General features: G+C 56.3%; 3 protein-coding genes across 3 annotated transcripts; 2 read left to right on the top strand and 1 right to left on the bottom strand.

Annotated features, from left to right (window-relative positions):
• Positions 1 to 1,064: 1,064 nt before the first annotated feature.
• Positions 1,065 to 8,528, top strand: VOLCADRAFT_94519 (uncharacterized protein; the record flags this gene model as incomplete). Its single annotated transcript, XM_002953762.1, has 10 exons — positions 1,065 to 1,169; positions 1,789 to 1,873; positions 2,121 to 2,237; positions 2,655 to 3,466; positions 4,340 to 5,062; positions 5,393 to 5,935; positions 6,671 to 6,979; positions 7,472 to 7,525; positions 8,014 to 8,322; positions 8,460 to 8,528. 10 exons carry the CDS (start codon positions 1,065 to 1,067, stop codon positions 8,526 to 8,528), a joined length of 3,126 nt encoding a protein of 1,041 aa, XP_002953808.1.
• A 517-nt stretch (positions 8,529 to 9,045) lies between these two features.
• On the bottom strand, positions 9,046 to 13,780 carry VOLCADRAFT_94518 (uncharacterized protein; the record flags this gene model as incomplete). The annotated part of the gene is made up of 6 exons (XM_002953691.1): positions 9,046 to 9,165; positions 10,351 to 10,365; positions 12,104 to 12,193; positions 12,725 to 12,753; positions 13,417 to 13,469; positions 13,731 to 13,780. The coding sequence occupies 6 exons, from the start codon at positions 13,778 to 13,780 to the stop codon at positions 9,046 to 9,048; spliced, it is 357 nt and encodes a 118-aa protein (XP_002953737.1).
• A 1,270-nt stretch (positions 13,781 to 15,050) lies between these two features.
• VOLCADRAFT_94517 (uncharacterized protein) lies at positions 15,051 to 17,868 on the top strand (the record flags this gene model as incomplete). The annotated part of the gene is made up of 7 exons (XM_002953761.1): positions 15,051 to 15,150; positions 15,548 to 15,766; positions 16,169 to 16,349; positions 16,491 to 16,587; positions 17,134 to 17,260; positions 17,450 to 17,665; positions 17,822 to 17,868. 7 exons carry the CDS (start codon positions 15,051 to 15,053, stop codon positions 17,866 to 17,868), a joined length of 987 nt encoding a protein of 328 aa, XP_002953807.1.
• Between the last annotated feature and the right edge of the window lie 47 nt (positions 17,869 to 17,915).

Below are 17,915 nucleotides of genomic sequence, written 5' to 3'. Positions count from 1 at the left end.
GGAAAAAGCAAGGGATTAGCTTCATTTAAGGGCACGTTGTGTTCTTTTGGGTCCCTTCTGATGGGGAGGAAGGAGGGAGGGTTGGCATTAATGAGAGTATGGGGATGGTCCGGCAAGCGTCAGGGGCGCAGCGCACGGTAGCTTCCCGAGCATGATGTGGAGTTCGCGCCTAGAGGATATGCCTTTATAAAAACGCAGACGAAATTCGGCGTGAGCAACAGGGAAGCACTGCTCACGCAGCAGGGCCGCTGCTCAAAACTATTAATCAGATGCCGTAACCCGTTGTAACCGGAAGAGTTTACGCCACAAATCGCCACCTCTGCGCACAGCTCTTAAAAAGGTTGGTAACTGACAAGACACAAGAAACACATGTGATGCTCCTGTGAAAACCACGTGTTTACAACGCCGGCAAATTGCGCGGAAGAGACACTCGTAACACCGTCCCGTTTTGGAGGCACGCTTGAGCTGGAATACAACTATAAAACCCTGAATATAACCAACTACAAATAGCATCTCAATGAAAAGTCCTTAAGGCTGTTCCTGCTTGTGCTAGGCCATGTGCTGGCCATGGTGGCAGGGCATTGTTGAAACCAATGATCTTCACTTCAGTCAGGCGTGCCTAAGCTTTAGGGGATTATAAATGGCCGCTTCAGGATTACTTAATTGTGGGATAACTTGAAGGCAGCCAAATTTCCAATCCTTACGGCAATGGGCGTAAAGACTTGTGCTCCAGTTTGAATTACTAAATTAAATCATAATTCGCCAGCATCATACTGTAATTCAACTAACCAGGTAGGCAGTAATGGAAGGAGCACAACCTATTGGCTACCGTACCAATTCGTACTAACGCATGATTGTGACACCCTGCGCTTATCGTAACGCTACCTCTAGCGAAGCATGATTGAAGCTGCGCACGTAACCTAAATCGTAACCAATGCCTTATGATGCCCTTGTTAATTGTCGCCACCGGGGGCACGATTATCCTTGGCCTAAGACTTGTTTCCCGGTTTCTTAGGCACAGAAATGCGAGCTCTCAACAGGTATGCATGTGTTGGTCAGCTGAAATGATTGGAAATGTGTTACAGGACCTTAAGTCGCGGCGCTTGGTTTTCAGGACGACTTGTTTTTCCCTGACGATGAGCTTGAGGATTGTGCTGGGAGTCATCAAGGTGAGCTCCAACTCATATCGACGCTGTTGATTCAAGCGTGTGGTGGTGTGAGGTTCTTCAGGCAAGCCCCCAGCGGCAGGCATGTAATGTTGCAGTACTATTTTGATTATTGGTGTTCAGTCTATTTATCTTATCTTCACACAGGTGACGCGAATGTACCTTCTGCTGGCGCTGCCCGAATAGGGCATTTCCTTGCAAGGTGACGTTCTTCAGTAAAATGGAAAGCACTAATGAATTATAACGAAGTTCTGACTCAACTGATGTCTGATTATTACTGCAGTGGTGTTGATGTTCGTCAGCCAGAGCAACATCGTCCGCGCGGGAGTGCAGGGCAGGAGCGCACCAAATCGCGGTGCTTGCTAAATGAAAACAAATTCCAGGTTTGCTACCGTTATGTTATGCGTGAAGCTCCTACTCGCCTATCAACTACCAGACAGGAAGGTCGCTCTTCCACTGTCAGCTCAACGGGTTCCGCTTGCCTCATCATGTTCGCTGGGCATCGCTTAGTAATTCAAGGCTTGAAAGCAGATAATAATTTATTCCATGCACCAGAATATGCTGATATGTCGCCTAGATGCAGCCGCTTTACCAACTTGCATAAACCTGCCTGCTCGTACAGGCCTTCCCAGTGCACCATGACGCCAGCGCGCCCACACCACCCGAAGACTCATGGCCATATCAATCCAAGGACTGGATCATTCCAGGTGAGCTGCGGCTGAGCACTGCATCCACTCCCCCTGCCTGACCACCCTTCCACTACTTGCGATGCCTAGGGGGTTCAGGCTTTTCTTCCCTGATAACCAAGACCGACTCCTCAGTCTGTACATGTTGCATCTCCGTCGTACCTTTCACCTCCCCCTCTTGCGTCTGTGCTTTTCCCCGTCGATTTCCCATTCTCCGGCCTGCCTGTTTGCCTGTCTGTCTGTTTGCCTGTCTGTCACTCTGTGGCAGCGGACCTGGACTCAGTCAGCAGCGGCGAGGCACGCCGACGTGCGGCCAGTGTACGGAAGGTCCGCGACTGGGACGATGCCGGCGGAGGACCTCAGGGCTGGGTCCCCCCTCCCGAGCGTGAGTCGGTGCTGGGGCCGGCTGGATAGCTGCCGGTAGCTGCCTCGTGCCACATAGTGAACGTACCAGACCCGTAAATACCATGATAGTTGCAGCATGTGCCATCAGCGTACTCTTCACTAGCCCCCAACTTAACGAACGGTTAAGGCAGATCGACTTATTATATACTGGAAAATGGGAGTTGAGAAATGGAGTTGAGGAATGCGGAATGTGGCATCTTGCGCATCTGTCGCGGTTGTGGTTCTGGTGGTTGGTGCCCCGGCGGTTAGGACGGAACCGCGACTCGTTTGTCTCGTTACCCATCCCCCCTACTCCGACTGTTGTGTGCGGCCAGCAAATGACCGGCGTAATGTACGGACAGCCGTACATGTGTCCCATTATTCAATTTGGCTACCCACCGGTCGGCGCCACGTGCAGGTGGCGGCAGCGGCAGTAGCAGTAGCAGCAGCGGCGGCGGCCGCAGCCGCGGCGAACCGCAGAGCGCCGGCAGCAGGGGCAGCAGTGCTCCGCCAACAGCTCTGACGTCAGGACGCCACCTGGCTGTCGAGTCCGAATCCAGACCTGGTTGCGGCGACGGCTCCGCCGCCGCCGACGATGGTGCATCAGGGCTCCGAGTGGGGGGAAGCAGCATGGCGGCCAACTGCAGTCACGGTAGCGGTACGGACGCCTCGGTGCCGTACAGGAGTTGCGGTACGGGCACAGGCACGCTGACGTCATCTTCCAGTCCTGACACGTCCCAGTCGGCGGATCTTCCGGAGCTCCGCTGCGACACGGACTCGGAGAAACTACAGCAGCAGCAGCAGCAACAACGACAACATCAATCCCAGCAACAGGAAAAGAAGGACAAGGAAAAATTAGAATGCCAGCAGCAGCAACAACAACGTGAAGGAGAAAAGCGAGGAAAGGAAGCGCGAGGAGGTGGGGGAAGTGGGAAGTCTCAGTATTCACAGGTTGCCGGAGATATCCTGACGGAGGTCTTGGCATCCAGCAAGGCAGAGCAGGCGACGACTGTGGCGGCGGCGGCGGCGAGGGCGGGTCCCGTCGTGGTCGCGGCGGCGGCAGCGGCGGTAGCGGAGCGGTTTGGGGCTCATTCTGACCCCGGCGAGCTACCGCCAGCGTTGCGGCCCTCTTCCCCGCCCTATGTGCCTCCTCCGCCGCCGCCGCTGCCCCCCACAATCGTGGTGACGAGGGCTCCCGACGTGGAGAGCCTTCTGGCTATCCAACGCCAGGTGTGTGGGAGGGACATGTGCAAGGAAAAATCAGAAATGAACTGTCGGAAGGCGTCGAAAGTCCGAAACTGCCCCCAGTGAGTCCTAGGCGAGGAAGTCATGGACCCGTGGTGCCGGAAGTACAGCCCATTACGTTGCCGACATTTTTTTATGTAGTCGTCGTCAGGTCTCGTGGCAGGATCGACGTTGAGGTCCTTGACATATGGGTAGGGTTGGCACGGGTACTATACTAGAAAAGAGTACTATACTATAATAGTACTATGCTTTACTATGCAGGGCTCTAAACTGGTACTAGTTTACGACGCTCGTACCGCGTTCGTACATAGTAAAATAGTATAGTAAAAATAGTACTAGATAGTACTAGATTTGGGTTTGGATAGTGTCCAGTACTAGTTGGACCAAGTCGAGATCTGCAGTCAAGCTGTATTTTGAAGGGCTATAGCCGCGTCTTCGAGCTGTGCTACGTAGTTATTGATGAATAATGTCAAAGGAATCCAGTATAAAGAATGACAAGGCGATCAGAGGCTTGCATCCTGGTCCAGACGCCTGGGACTGGGCATTCCCAAAGCGTTCGATGAGTGGTCTGAGCTTATGCGCATGCACAAGGAGAAATTGTTGCCTGACGGCAGCACCCGTGCGATGGGTGAAGGAGGGGAGGGGATGCGGCTGATATAGGGCGGTCTAAAAGGGGCTGGAGGGGTTGTGGGGATTGTGATATATGGCCCCACATGATGATGAGAAGTTACGACATGCGGAGGCCGGGAGAACCTCCCATTGTCACAACATTGTGCGCGCGTTTGATCTATTTTAATAATCTGGGCGGCGTCTGTGTATGTCTATGTATGTTTGTAGGTGGATGCGCTGCGGCTGCAGCACCTCCAGCGGCAGGCTCAGGCGCTGCTGGCGGTGCCGGCCGCGAGCAGAGGGACGCCCCTGAGGGGTAGCACTAGCAGCGGATGTGCCGTACCCGCCGCCACCGCCGCCGCCGGGGGAGTCCGCAGCCAGAGCCCGACGTCAGCGCCATTTCCCAACTCGGTTCGGTTGAGAAGTGGCGGCAGTGGCGCCGCCGCTGAAGCTGCTGCCAGTCCTTCTATCTCTGGGGCGACGCCCACATCGCCAACTTGCAGCCTGGGCGTTAGTAGCGGCAGAGGCGGTGGCGGGTGGGACGTAAGTAACTCACGGGTCGGTCCGGGCGATGGGCCGCTCGGAGACCATACGGCTGGGCTGTCGCCTCCGCTACAGCAGCAGGTCGATCAGCTGCGGCAGGACGTGGCTCGGAGGCAACAACAACATCAACAACAGAGCCATGATCAGCCGCTGCCGCCGCCGCAGCCTCAGCAGCACCAGTTGATCGGCTCAGGTCGGGATGCTTCTCCACTGACGCAGCCATTAACAGCTAGTGCAATGAGTAACGGAATGACTGGTAACACACCTTTCGCTGCTCTCGAAGCGGCATGGCTGCCGATCTCAGCGTCCAGTGGCGGCGGCGGCGGCGGCCATGTCGGACGCCAGGCAGCCGCCGCCGCCGCCGCCACTGGACTGGACCAGACCAGCGCATTCCTCACCGTGCAGAAGCTACTGTTGAAACCTCCGCCGGTGAGCAGGGGGGGGCTGGGGTGAGGGGGATAGCGGGCATCCCGAGGGTGGTTCGGTACGGTACAGGGGGCGTGTCCGGGGGTTGGGATTAGGGATTTAGGGGGTTGGGATTAGGGGTTTAGTGTTTCGGAGCGCCGGGTAGGACATGGCATACTGGTATGCAAGTTTTAGGCATTTGGGTTTCCTCACCGCAACGCAGGCAGCACAGAGCCTTATGGTTGGGAGAGCTCGCCATGGTTTGAAAGCGCACTCCCTCTCTTAAGTTCCTGTACGACAATGAAACAGTGATGAACCCATGGCCTCCCCTCCCTCTCCCACGGCGTCGTGCAGGGCCCAACTGGAGCCGCGTTTGCCGGACCTGTTGAGGCCGGTGGTGGAGGTGGTGGAGGTGGAGGTGGAGACGGCGGCCAATGGCCACTGGAAGCAATTCAGGCGGCTCGCATGAGCACATTGCAGCGAGCATCACGGAAATCGCAGGAGCGACAGCAGCAGCAGCAGCAGCCACAGTCGCGTTGGTCTTCACACCAAATAGAACCACAATCGACGATGATCGCGGTTGCGGAGGCCACCATTCAACAGCAGCAACAAGAACAACAACAGTTAATACTGCAGGAACGGCAAAAGCAGCAACAACTCCTGGAGTGGCAGCGCCTTACGGGGCCGCAGCAGCCTGCTACAAAGCCGCCGGTAGCACTGACCCACGGGTCGCTCGCCCATGTGACCATGGAAAGAAAATCCCAGCCAATGGCAAATCCAATGCTAGGTGGCAACAGCAGCGGCAGCGGGATGCCCTTGGGTGAGTCTGACGGCTCCTCCGCCTTCTGGACCGCTAAGCCTGGGGAGAGGTCGGCAGCCGCTGCAGCCCTGCTGCAGGTGTCCTCGTCACCCGCCTGTCTGCCGACGTGGCCGCAACCACACCACCAAAATCGAAGCCAACAACACGGACAATGGGACCTACAGCTGCAGTGGCAACATCAATACCAGCAGATGCAGCAACAACGGCAGCAGCAGCAGCAGCAACCGCAGCAGCAACAGCAGCACCACCAACAGCAGCAGCAGCAACAGCAGCAGCAGCAGCAGCAACAGCAACAGCAACAACAACAGCAGCACCACCAACAGCAGCAGCAACAGCAGCACCACCAACAGCAGCAGCAACAGCAGCAGCACCACCAACAGCAGCAACACCAACAGCAACAACACCAACAGCAGCAACAGCAGCAACAGAGCCCACAGATACAACGACATGGCCTAGAGCTTCAGAACCCCGCACCAACCGCCGTCGGCAGCGGCGCCGGGGGGGCCAGCAGCAGCAACCTTACCACGCCTACAGACATGCTGCTTTACTCGCCGCCCTCCTTTCGTCACCAACTTGTACCATTCAAAGACGACCAACCGTCCGACAGCGCCAAGAGGACGCAGGCTTGGCTGAACAGCACGCCGACGCGATTGGCAACGGCACATGGGTTGACGCCGTCAGCGTCGTACGGCGATCATGACGACGCCGTCGCGTCGCCGGTTTTGCGGCCGCATGTGCCGATGCCGGCACCTAGTCCGGGCTCGCCACGGGGCTTGATGTCCATGTCCCAGCCCCTGCCGCATCAACTGCAGCATCAATTGACGCCACAGCTACACCACAGTGAGAGCACGCCGACGCGACGGCTGCCATCACAGTCGGCGCCGCCGTTGCGGCGCTCCGACACGATCCGCTCGCGGAATAGCGCCGGCGGCGCTTCATCCCACGGATCGCGTCGTACGTCGGCGCGGGGCGGCGGCGGTTCCTCGTCACGTCGGCGCGAGTCGTCATCGGCGACGCGGCGGCGGGAGCTGCAGGCAATCCAGGAGCGGCTGGCCAACCAGCCGCCGCCGTCGGCGTTGGGGCTGCTGAGCGCCCAGCTGTTGCTTAACGCCGGGGAGAAGGTGAGAGCGCCCGAGGCAGCCGAGTGCCGAACTGCTAAATCCAATACACCACAGGCGTTAGGGCTTTCCGGGAGCATCGTCTAACGGTTGAACAACTGTCTGCTGCACATGTGCTCTTCTTCATGTGCACGAATTAGGCGTTTCCATACGCATGGATGCATGGTTTCATGGATGCAGGCACCTGTGTGGGCAGGGTAAGGGTGTTATTGACAATAGAAAAGCAGCTTGATCGTGTTTTTTTGCTTTTTTGTGGCTCTCCGACCTCCCTCTGGGAGGGGGCTACACTCGTCCCAAGCTTTGGTTGCGTCTTTTTTCCACGTCTCTCCATATGACTCGCCATTATGCACCGACTCAATGCAGCCAACTTGGGGACCCTCATGTTCATGCCGTCGCCCTTTCCTAACACCCCCCAAACCAACCAACTAACCAACCAACAAACCGACAAGCCGCTCCTTCCCCCCACGCCGCGCTGCCCTCCTCCCCGCGCGACAGCTGGTTCCAGCACCCAGGACCAGCACTGGCAGGGCGTTCTTCGTGCCCCTCAAGGTGAGCAGCCCCCCCCTCCGGGGTCTGTGTTGGGTCCGTCAGGGGGTTCGATCTGCTGGGTGGGAAGCCACAGAGAGGACATGATGATGATGACGATGATGGTAATGGCGATGAAGAAGGGGGGAGGAATATCCCCCGAGGTGGAGTTGAGGCAGATGCCTGAGTGCCCAGTAAGACAAGAAGCAGGAAAGAGCGGTGTGAAGGGCCAAGCATTGTGAGATGGTGTGAAGGGCCAAGATGACGACCAACAAGCCCTGCTCCGTCCCGATCTGGTCTATGGGTTGGGGTTAGGTGGTAGTGGGTGCTGGAAGGGAGGTGGGGTGGGATGTGATGGAAGCGGCGGGACGGAATGGGATCCTGGGGCCAGCTGGCCGTGGATTCCCGCTCACCCGCTCACCCCCTGTCGAGTCATTGCGTTTTGCAACCGCCCGTTGGTTTTCAGCCTACCCCCACCCCTACCCCTACCCAATCCCCCCATTCCCGGAGAGCAGCACGACGTGCGTCTTGAAATGTCGGAGAAAACCAAGGGCTCCGCGGCCACGTGCGGCATCGGCGGTGGTGGCGGCACCAGCACCAGTACCACCACCACGCAGATGGTGATGATGAGCAGCGTCATGGCGCCGTACAGCACCGGCTTCAGCACCGGCTTTGACAGCCTCATACCCAACAGTAACAGCAACAGCTTCGTCTCCACAGCGGGGTTACAGCGACACGGGGCCGCCGCTGCCGGCCCCGCGGTGGCAGTGAATGTCCTCGGCCCCCAAAAGCACCATCAACAGCACCATCAACAGCAGCAGGTGTACATGCTACCGGCAACAAAGAGTGTCCCATTGAACACGCGACGGCAGTGGTAGATGTTTTGCAGCAACACCAGCAATACCCCCAGTATCCCCACTACCCCCCTGCTGCTGCCGCTGTGGCTTACGCGACACAGGCGGGGGGTGGGGTTAGCACCCCCCCGCTGCTGCTGATGGGACGGGATCGGCGATGGCCGCTGGGCTAGCAGAGCACGCAGTCCTTCGAGCATGGCGACTGGTCCCCCACTTAGGCCGGTTGGTCCGGTCTAATTGGTTTTATGCTACGTCAATTTGAAATTGCTCGTTCAGTACGCGCGTTCGTGCGCGCCACATTTTTTACAGGCAATCTCTACGGCCGCAATCATGGTTATGTACGACTACGGGCCCAACCTTGGTGATGTCATAACCACAGCTGCTGCGACCTGTGGTGTCTTCTTGATCACCGCGAAGAGGGAGATGAAAAGGGAGAGGAGAGGGGGACGGCAACACCGGAACATCGTCTGGTTTTGTCGGCCGCGTGTGTGTGCGCGTGTATGTGCATTTGTGTACTTATCAGCCACCGAGGCTTTCCTTGTTGTTGTTGTTGTTGCTGTTTGTTTTCGTGTTCTAGTGGAAAGCTCTGGAGTAGTGGTGACATTAGTAAGTGTCGGGCGAGATCGCGAATCACTGGAGGGAGGGAGGAAAGGACCGGGAGGGAGGGAGTGGCTGTGCTGGTGCACACAATTAGAAAGCTAACTGTGCGGGAGGGAGAAGGCCATGAAGGGCCATGCGGCAGGAGAACGGAGTGCCAAGTATGTGGACGTATAGGAGGGGGGTTGGCGAGGGGGGAGCGGCTAAAGCGGTCTGCAGGGGAGGGGACGGGAGGGGAGGGGAGGGGAGCGGAAGGGGAGCGGAGGGGCGCGGGGCGATGGAGGGCGGACAGGGAAAGAGGACCGAGGGCCACAGTCAAGGAGGTGGTCGGAGGGCCCAAGCAAGATGCACACCCAGCGTTGTGGTTCAATCCCTCTGTGTTGCTACTGCTGCTGGGGGTGGGAATGGAGGTGGAGGTGGTGTTGCTGCCAGCGCTATGCCTGCGGGAAGTGGGCGGAGTTGTGGCGTTGGGGCTGTAATTCATTCTCTCTGTAGGATGCGCAGGGCGACAGGGTGGATGGTTTACGATGACTGTCTGAATGTTTGTATGTCAGTGGCTATGCAGGTGCGGTGGCGATGGGGTTGGGGTTGGCAGCTCCAGCGACTAGGCTGGCTGCCAATCTCGAGGACTCCTCGTCCGCCCGCCCTTGTGCCGTACGGTCCCATTCATTCTTCCCAGCTTTACCTTCAGGAGGCTCCCATTGATCAGAGCATGCATGACCAGCATGCATCTAGGGAAGGGGGGACCCAGAATCGGCGTGCGATTATTAATATAGCGCTGAGCTATGAGATGATGATGAAAGCGGCTTCTTTATATATGATAGGCACATGCGTCCGTGCGTGCGTGCATGTGTATGTGTGCCTGCACTCCTCTTTCCGAGCTGGTTTGCGCTGACTGCCTGGCAGTCGAGCCAGGAGTGATCAGATGCGGACATGGGCGGGACCGGGGTGCGCTGCAGTGCGGTGTGCACGTGGTGGTGGTGGAGATGTCTTCATTATGGGGCTTTCATCCACTCCCGCACCTGCGAAGAAGTTAAAGCTCAAAATGATGAAATAACAAACCACATAATACTAAAAATAATAACAGCTGCATGCGGTGCTGGTGGTGGCGGCGTGGTGGTGGTAGTGACGCGTACGGACAGTTGCACCACGAGTGACAGCCGGTCGCCCTTTTACGTTGGTAACGACGATGTATGTATATATGTATGTCGATAATGCCAAAGTTTGGCAGTACCGTAGTGTGCTGCGGCGTGGCTTGTTTGTAGATGCGAGGGGAGGAGGACACACACCGTTAGGGGCTTCTCCCTGCATGTGACTGACTGACAGCACAACACCTCGCGAATGTTGATTCATCCGGATGACCGCACCCGCATGGCGCTGACAGGTAGCTGACCTCACCGGGCTCAAAGAGAACTGAAGAACAGAAGGATGGATGGGGGGCTTAGGAAAGGGCGCAGGATTCACTAGGCGCCAGCGCGACTAGCGTCCGTCGACTACGACGCCAGTGCGTCATCACCAGTAGTGGTCATCGCCACTATTGCTGTTATCAGCTGCTGCGGCTGCGGCTGCTGTCCCTGCTGCTATCGTCTGCCGCGCGGTCTCGCTCCGTGCCAATGTGCGCACATCAACAGGTTTTCATCAATCACGAGACTTGCGATGACCGGAAAGAGTCATCCGTCGGCCATTGGCGTTTTAAGGGTTTTGGGTTGCTGAGCTCCTCCTCTGACGGCGCCGAATCTGTGTGTCTGTCTGTGTCTGTGTCTGTGTGTTTTTGGAACCTTGGTGTCCGTGTTGGAAGGGAAGACGATGATGGTGGTTCACTCACCACAAGTGTGTGCGGGAGTCCATGTGGCAGGGAGCATCGCATAACGAGTGTATTGCACGTGCGCGGGTATGTATGTATGTATGTATGTATGTGTCCATGTTATAATATCTAACCGAGCCGCGAGAAGAGGAAGGAACAGCCAAACTGCTGCACGCATAGTAAGTACTGACCCGTTGGGAGTCCCACAGGGCCGGCTCATAGCCGCTATCAGTATTATTGGAAACGCAGATGAGGGGTCCCTGAAGCGCAAGGTCCGTCGCCTGGAGTGTATGTTTGCGTGTATGTACGCCTGTGGTAAAAAGTGTGTGGTAAAAAGTGTGTGGTAAAAAAGTATGTACGTGTAATGGGAGAGGGCTCTCTCTGTGTATGTATCGATAGATCGATACGCGCTATTTACAGGACTGTGGTGGTGCGAAAGATTTTGTGGCGAGGAGGGAAGGGAGGAGCAAAAGCAGGACTTAAATCTGTATGTATGTTTGCACCCAACAAAGCTGGGCACACTGCGCGAGGGAGGTAGGGAGAGGAAGGGAGAAGGATGTGCGACGCCTGTGGCATGACCGGTGTCGCGCGCTGCGTCATGTGTTGGCCGTGTGCATGTGCGCGTGCGTGCGTATGGCTGTGGTTGCTTTGGGGTTGTGGTGGACGGGCACTTTTACTGGCACATCATCCATTCTGTGCATGTATACAGACAGACAGACAGACACACAAACAGACAGACAGACACACGCTCTGGGCCCTATTTGCCCCGTGTAGTGGCCATGTTCGCCAGACTTAAGACACGCTCGCGACTTCACTCCCCGAATCACCGGTCAGCAAACATACTTGCTTACGTACAGACATCCGTACAAATATCACTCAAACCTTCCTTGTATCTCGTCGTGCACTGCCATTCGCACTGATCAAGGTGTTGTACTTCGTACATATTTTGTTTACCGCGTTCGGGTTTGCTTGGCTTTGTGTTGAGGTTTGTTGGGTTGGGTTGGGTTACATAAAATACGCCTAGGGGGTTACATTGGGCTGCGTCCCGCAATTGTTGTCACGCACTTGCGAACTGCTACGTTGAGGGATTCGGCTTCCTGATGCGGCCCGTGTGTGGTAGAGTTACAAGTTACAAGTTCCGCACGCAAGTGCTGGGGTGTCCGTAAAGGCCGGGGGTGCCATGGACGAGGTGGAGTTGGTTAAGGTTCACCTGACCCAGTGTGCGTGTTTTATCTGTGTCGGGAGTCGACGAGCTGCGGGAGGCTGGCTGGCTGGTGTACCTTGCCTTCTGACGACTTGCGCAACTCTCTCTCTCTCTCACACACACACACACACACTCGCACTCACTCGCACTCTCACTCGCACCGTCTTTAACAAGTCCGCCCTATTCGGGAGCAGGGTGATGTGCACAGGGGCTTCGAGCAGATCCCAGGTGTGCTGGTTGCGGGGGAGGAAACTGCAGCGCGTGTGGGGACAGGAGGAGGCCGCTAAAGGGGGCTGTAGCCTTAGGTGGGTGGGTAGGTAGGTACAGCATTTGGCGACTAATATCTTAGGATAGACACAGCAGTGCTGAACTTCGGATATTTCCCTTCTCTTATGCAGCTCACCTCTTTCATATCGCTGTTGAAAACGCACGTTTTGTTTGCAACTCAATAATGAGGGGGAGGCACGAACTCAACGTCAGAAACCTAGGACATAGGTATTCGGCATCTGGGTGTTGCGGGCGACTTAGGGTTTATTCGGCGGCAGGGCGGTGGGGTATTGGAGGGTCTGCAGGACGGGAACGGTTAACTACCTGCCGGGCGAGACGCGATAGTGATTACTGCGTGTGCGACGATATGACAGACACGCAGGACCGCCAAGGTCTCTCCACGGGTGGACCGGTGTGGCTTTGTAGAGAACTGATAGAGAATTGAGCCCTAAACGTATGTTTGTGTGTACGTGTGTGTATGAGTATGTCGTACTTACCCCGCTATGGTGTGAATGACCGAATGCCACTGTGCGTCGGCAGGGCATCAAGCTCCGGGATGGGAAGGGGAGAGACGGTGTGTGTTTAAGCAGCCCCTCGCACAAATGTGTCCGGTCGTACTCTGCCGAATAAACGGGCCGTACTTCGTCCCAAAAGCCAGGAGCGAATTTCACCGCGCGGATGCGCGCGTGCGATTCGCAAAATGCGCCTGTACAAGTGTATGTAATTTTTCTTGGCGAAAAAGGACGAGGTGCGCCAGCGTCGCGCTGTTGGCCACAGCCGCACGCGGCATGCAGGCCGGAAATGTGGGTGGCTCCTGTGCCGCAATTAAAAGAACTGAAATCATACAACGTAGCTTGCAAGGCTTGGCTCAGACACGGCCGCGGGAAGAGGAAGCGTTGAGCGAAGCGACACTTTTGTGCAAGCAAACGGTCGCGCCTTTGGGAGCGCAACGTATACAGGACCTTGTTCAGAGTCAAGTCAAAATATAATTTTGCGCAAGATTACATACCAAAACACAATTAAACTTAAAAACAGAAAAGGGCTTCAGAGTTTAGTCGGCGACATGGACGGTGCTGATGGCATGGAACAGCTTTTTGCTGCGCATACGGCCGTGCCTGCGATAGCCGTGTTGCAGCAGCTCCGGATGGACTTGAGCCAGCACCAGGCTCAAGAACTGCTGCACACCCACCGGGAAATTCTGCAGTTGTACACGTGCAGTTCTGGTCGGCGTGGTCGATCATCCTACGCAGTGTGCACGGAAGCCGAGGTGCAGCGACTCTGCTACTTCGCCAACATATCTGGTACGCATTGGCAGGGTTGCCGAGAATGAAATGAATTGGGTCGCATTTCAGCGGTCCACTAAGCATGCATGTGCGCCAGCAGATCAAGACGCGGCGCACTTCTGGTCGACGGGTGTCGGTCTGCGTTTACGTGGTAAGGCAAGATGAAGAGGTGTCATAGGTCGAGGCAGTGGCGCAGGACCTGTTGCTTGGTATAGCTCACATTAGTCCGCCTTTTTTCAGGAAGTAAGTAACCGTAAAAATTGATGCCATTTCCTATCTTGGCGACTGCGAATTGTGCGATCATGAGTGTATATCAACCGCCAAGCCTGTTCATATATAGCTACAACGCCTGCTGAATCGTCCGCTGCATATTACCCTATTTGACAGGTCTGCATGGTGCAACAGTCGTTCGTGCAGCCCATCCTGTTGATGACTCAGTGTGCGATACCGGTACAGCCGACACGTCATCCATGCTCATCGATTCACAACCAACCAAATGCGCGTGCACAAGTGTATATAAATTTTCTTGGCGAAGAAAGGCCGCGGTGCGTCAGCGCGGTGCGCACGAGGGCATGCTGGCCACAGTCGCACGCGGCATGCAGCCCGGACAGTGGGGTGCCTGCTTTGCCGTAACTGAAAGCACAGAAAGCAAACAACGTAGCTTGCAAGACTGGGCGCTTGAAACGGCCGCGGGAAGAGGAAGCGTTTGGCGAAGCGGCAGTTTGCGCAAGCAAACGGGCGCGGATTCGGTAGCGCAACGCATACAGCCCCTTGTTCAGCGTAAAGTCAAATTACAAACTTGCGCAAAAAAATATAACATACACAACTTAAACAACAGAACAGATAAGTCGTTCGGAACCGTGCAAGTAACATGGACGCCGTTGTTGGCATGGAACAGCTTTTTGCTGCGCATACTGCCGTGCCTGCCTTAGACGTGTTGCAGCATCTCCGAAAGGACATCAGCCAGCAGCAAGCTCAAGCGCTGCTGAACATCCACCGGGAATATCTACAGCTGAGCAGGTGTAGTTTTGGTCGGCGGGGTCGACCATCTTACGCATTGCGCACGGAAGCCGAGCTGCAGCGTCTATGCAATATCGCCAACATATCCGGTACACGAGTGCAGGCTTCCGAACACGAAAGACCGGGGGTCGCATCTCAAGAATCAACCAAGCATGCTTGTGCCCTTGCAGATGAAGACGCGGCATGCTTCTGGGCAACGGCAACGTGGTAAGGTGAGAACCAAGGGGCGGCATACTTGTGGTTATGGCGGTGGTATATCGAAGGACCGCTCATCAGGTACCTGCCCACATTAGTCCGCCTCTATTCAGTAACCAAGAAATGTAACATGATGCCATTTCCTATCCTGGTGACCATGGAAAGTGGGATGACGAGGTGCATTTCAACCGCCAACCGTGTCCATATACAGCTATAATGGTTGTGTAACTGTCTGCTGCATAATACCCCATCCGACAGGTCCGCATGGTGCCGCAGAAGTGAGGGGGGGTTTCCCCCAACTTTCCCCCCCCCCTGCATACACATGATGGCTGCGGATACCGAAACAGCCAACACGTCATCCATGCTAATCGATTTACAACCAACCTGCGTTCGTGTTGGGAATGCAGAGCCATCCTGCAGCACCGGTAAGCGTGTGCCAATGTGGGCATGTGATCCGTGGAGTGTCACGGGCTATGCTGCAGTTCACGGAAATACGGTTAGGGCTGTTCTGAAGGCACTGCTCACAGCTACATCCAAGTCTACACGCATCATCTTGAGAACGGGGCACACTGCTGATGTTTGCTATGCAGGGCAACTCCCGGTGCCACTATATGCTCGCAGCGACATTAGCAGCTGTGCTGTCGTGCCGCTCGATGCCCACAATGCCCACACAACGTGTTTGGACTGTGTGTGTCATGCTCTCATTGCCGCGGGTGCCACTGATGTGCCCGCGCCTGAAATTCTGCTGGCGACCGTGGTGGGCACCATTGCCGAGTCTTGGGATTCGATGTGCTTTCAAGTGCTACATGCCCATGCCAGCAGCCTATGGAGAAGCCCTACAGCAGCACCGGCTGCTGCCGGGCGATGTGGAGCTGGCAGTTCTTGCCCATGCTCTCAACATTGCGCTTACAGTGTTTGACCCGGATGGGCTGCAGATCTGCTATTGGGGCACCAGCACAGCGCCAACGGAAGTGTGCCTCATCTGGCAGACAGGCCTCGCTGGCACCCCTGTGTCTTACTGCCTGCTGGATATGGTGCCAGGTGTGTGGACAGGGCAACACCACCAGCATCTCGTCGCGGCTTGTCGCGCAGTTGGCCTCTGCATGTCAGAAACACCGTCAGCTGAGCGGGCTGGTAAAGTGTGTGCTGTCCATGGGATGGACAGCCGCTGTGAGTTCACTGTGCAGCAGGTCTTGGCGGAATGGGCTGATTAGCACGGACCTGCGGTTGACATGCGGCGCCTGCTTGCAGCAACACGGCAGTCATCACAGCAAGCACAGCTGCAGCAGCAGCCCCCACAGGAGCTGCAGCGGCAGGAGCAGCAGCAGGGGCAGCAGCAGCAGCAGCAGCAGCAGCACCGCCGCAGCAGCACTGCTGCACAGCCAACACGCCAGCAGCACCGTCGACCATCTGAAGTACCATCACCCAGTCCTGCTGTAACAGATGCTGAGCAACACATTCCTGGGTACTTTGGAGCATCCTGGCGCAGTGGCGCCGGCCACAGCCTCGGCATCTCTGTGCAGCTTGCGGCTTGGAGTGCTGTCACAAGCGTGCTGCTGGCCAGTGCACTTGTGGTGTGCGCCGTGTGCAGTGTCACCAGCACCGATCTGCACGATGACCTCAAGTGATGGGCCACTGTGGAGCCTGTCAGTGCTGGCATTGCGCCATACTCATTCCATAACAGCTTGCATGCCGGCAGCACGACCACACCCGAAGGCCTGTGGCACCTGTGTCCACACTGTGCTCCATTGCATCCGGTGAACAGTGGCAATGAGCGAGCAGAGTATCTGGCCTTCCATCCACCAGACTATACCAAGGCCATCGTGTCCTTGGACGCCATCGACCAACTGCGGATAGGCCTAGTGGATGTTGGACTTGGTTTTTTTCCAGCAGCCTTTGGATTTGTTGCTGGCAAGCTTCAGCAGCAGCATTGCATGTGTAACACCAGGCAAAGAGTACTCAGTTGGGAGATGCCAGGGGAGCTGATCCCTCTCACATTCCTCCCCCCCTCGAGCGAACGTCCTCGGGCGCCCCCGGGCATATCCCGTAGGATTTATGTTGTTTGAGATCCCGTAGGATTGTGTATTTGTTATTGTGACATTTCGCCAGTCCCCGTCTGAGATGGAGGACTTTGTTTTTACTCAGCTGGTAGACTTCCCGCCCGCCCGGGCATCCACCTTTGGGGTAAGAGTATGCTGCATCATGCCTGGTGTGCGATATGTTCGCAGCCGGATTCGATCCGGGGAGTTCCCACCTCCTAGCAATTCGCACCAATGTAACACCAGGCAAAGAGTACTCAGTTGGGAGATGCCAGGGGAGCTGATCCCTCTCACAGCATGGAAGTGCTGGTCTTGGATTGGGCACACGACTCCACGTGCCGTGTCAACATGCTGCCCCCGGCACTGCAGGAGGTGCTGGGATGGAGCATGCAGCACAACCCGCTCGTCAGGGAGTTCCTCACCGTTGCTGAACAAGTCCCGCCCAATCACCCGTTGCCATACCTTTCTCCAGCTGATGTGCAATCGTTTGTTGCCAGTGAGCAAGCCTGCAAACCACTTGTGCTGGCCACCCTGGAAACAGCAGAGGCAGCTCACTCATTGATATCTGTGGTTGTGCCTGCCATCCAGCATGCAGCCATGAAGCATGCACCCGTGATGTACACCGCGGGAACATTGGTTCCGTGGGCGCCCACTCGGCCTGAGCTCAACCTGGCTGTTGCTGCAGACGGGACCCCACTGGACTATCAGTTTGGCCTGTCTGCGGAGATGGCCATGTTCCCCTATCTGTTTCCCTTTGGTGTTGGCGCATTTATGGGCGGCACGACCTTGGTCAAGTACTTAGCATACCGCACCAAGTGCCTTTTCAGTGTGTGGAAAGCCGTACTTGCTGCTCATGTATGTGCTTCACCAGAGTGCCCAGCTGCAAGAGCAAAATACAGAGGTGAGTGTGTGGTGGGTATGCTAAAGATGCTGCACATGATGCATGCTGGAATATTGGACAGGGATGCCCACCCAGCTGCTACAATTTGCAGGTTCCGAGCAACAACATGCATGTAGAACTTCATGACATGACCATCATGCCCGCCTGCATGTACAGGCCGTGCTGGAGAGTGTGCTCCTCGACTACAAGTCCCAGCACCCTAACGCGAGTGATGAGGACGCCATCCGTCACATTCTCAAGCACAAGCTGC

The sequence above is a fragment of the Volvox carteri genome (genome assembly GCF_000143455.1).
Source record: "Volvox carteri f. nagariensis unplaced genomic scaffold VOLCAscaffold_38, whole genome shotgun sequence".
Lineage (NCBI taxonomy): Eukaryota > Viridiplantae > Chlorophyta > Chlorophyceae > Chlamydomonadales > Volvocaceae > Volvox > Volvox carteri.
This window is presented reverse-complemented; position numbering and strand designations above follow the sequence as displayed.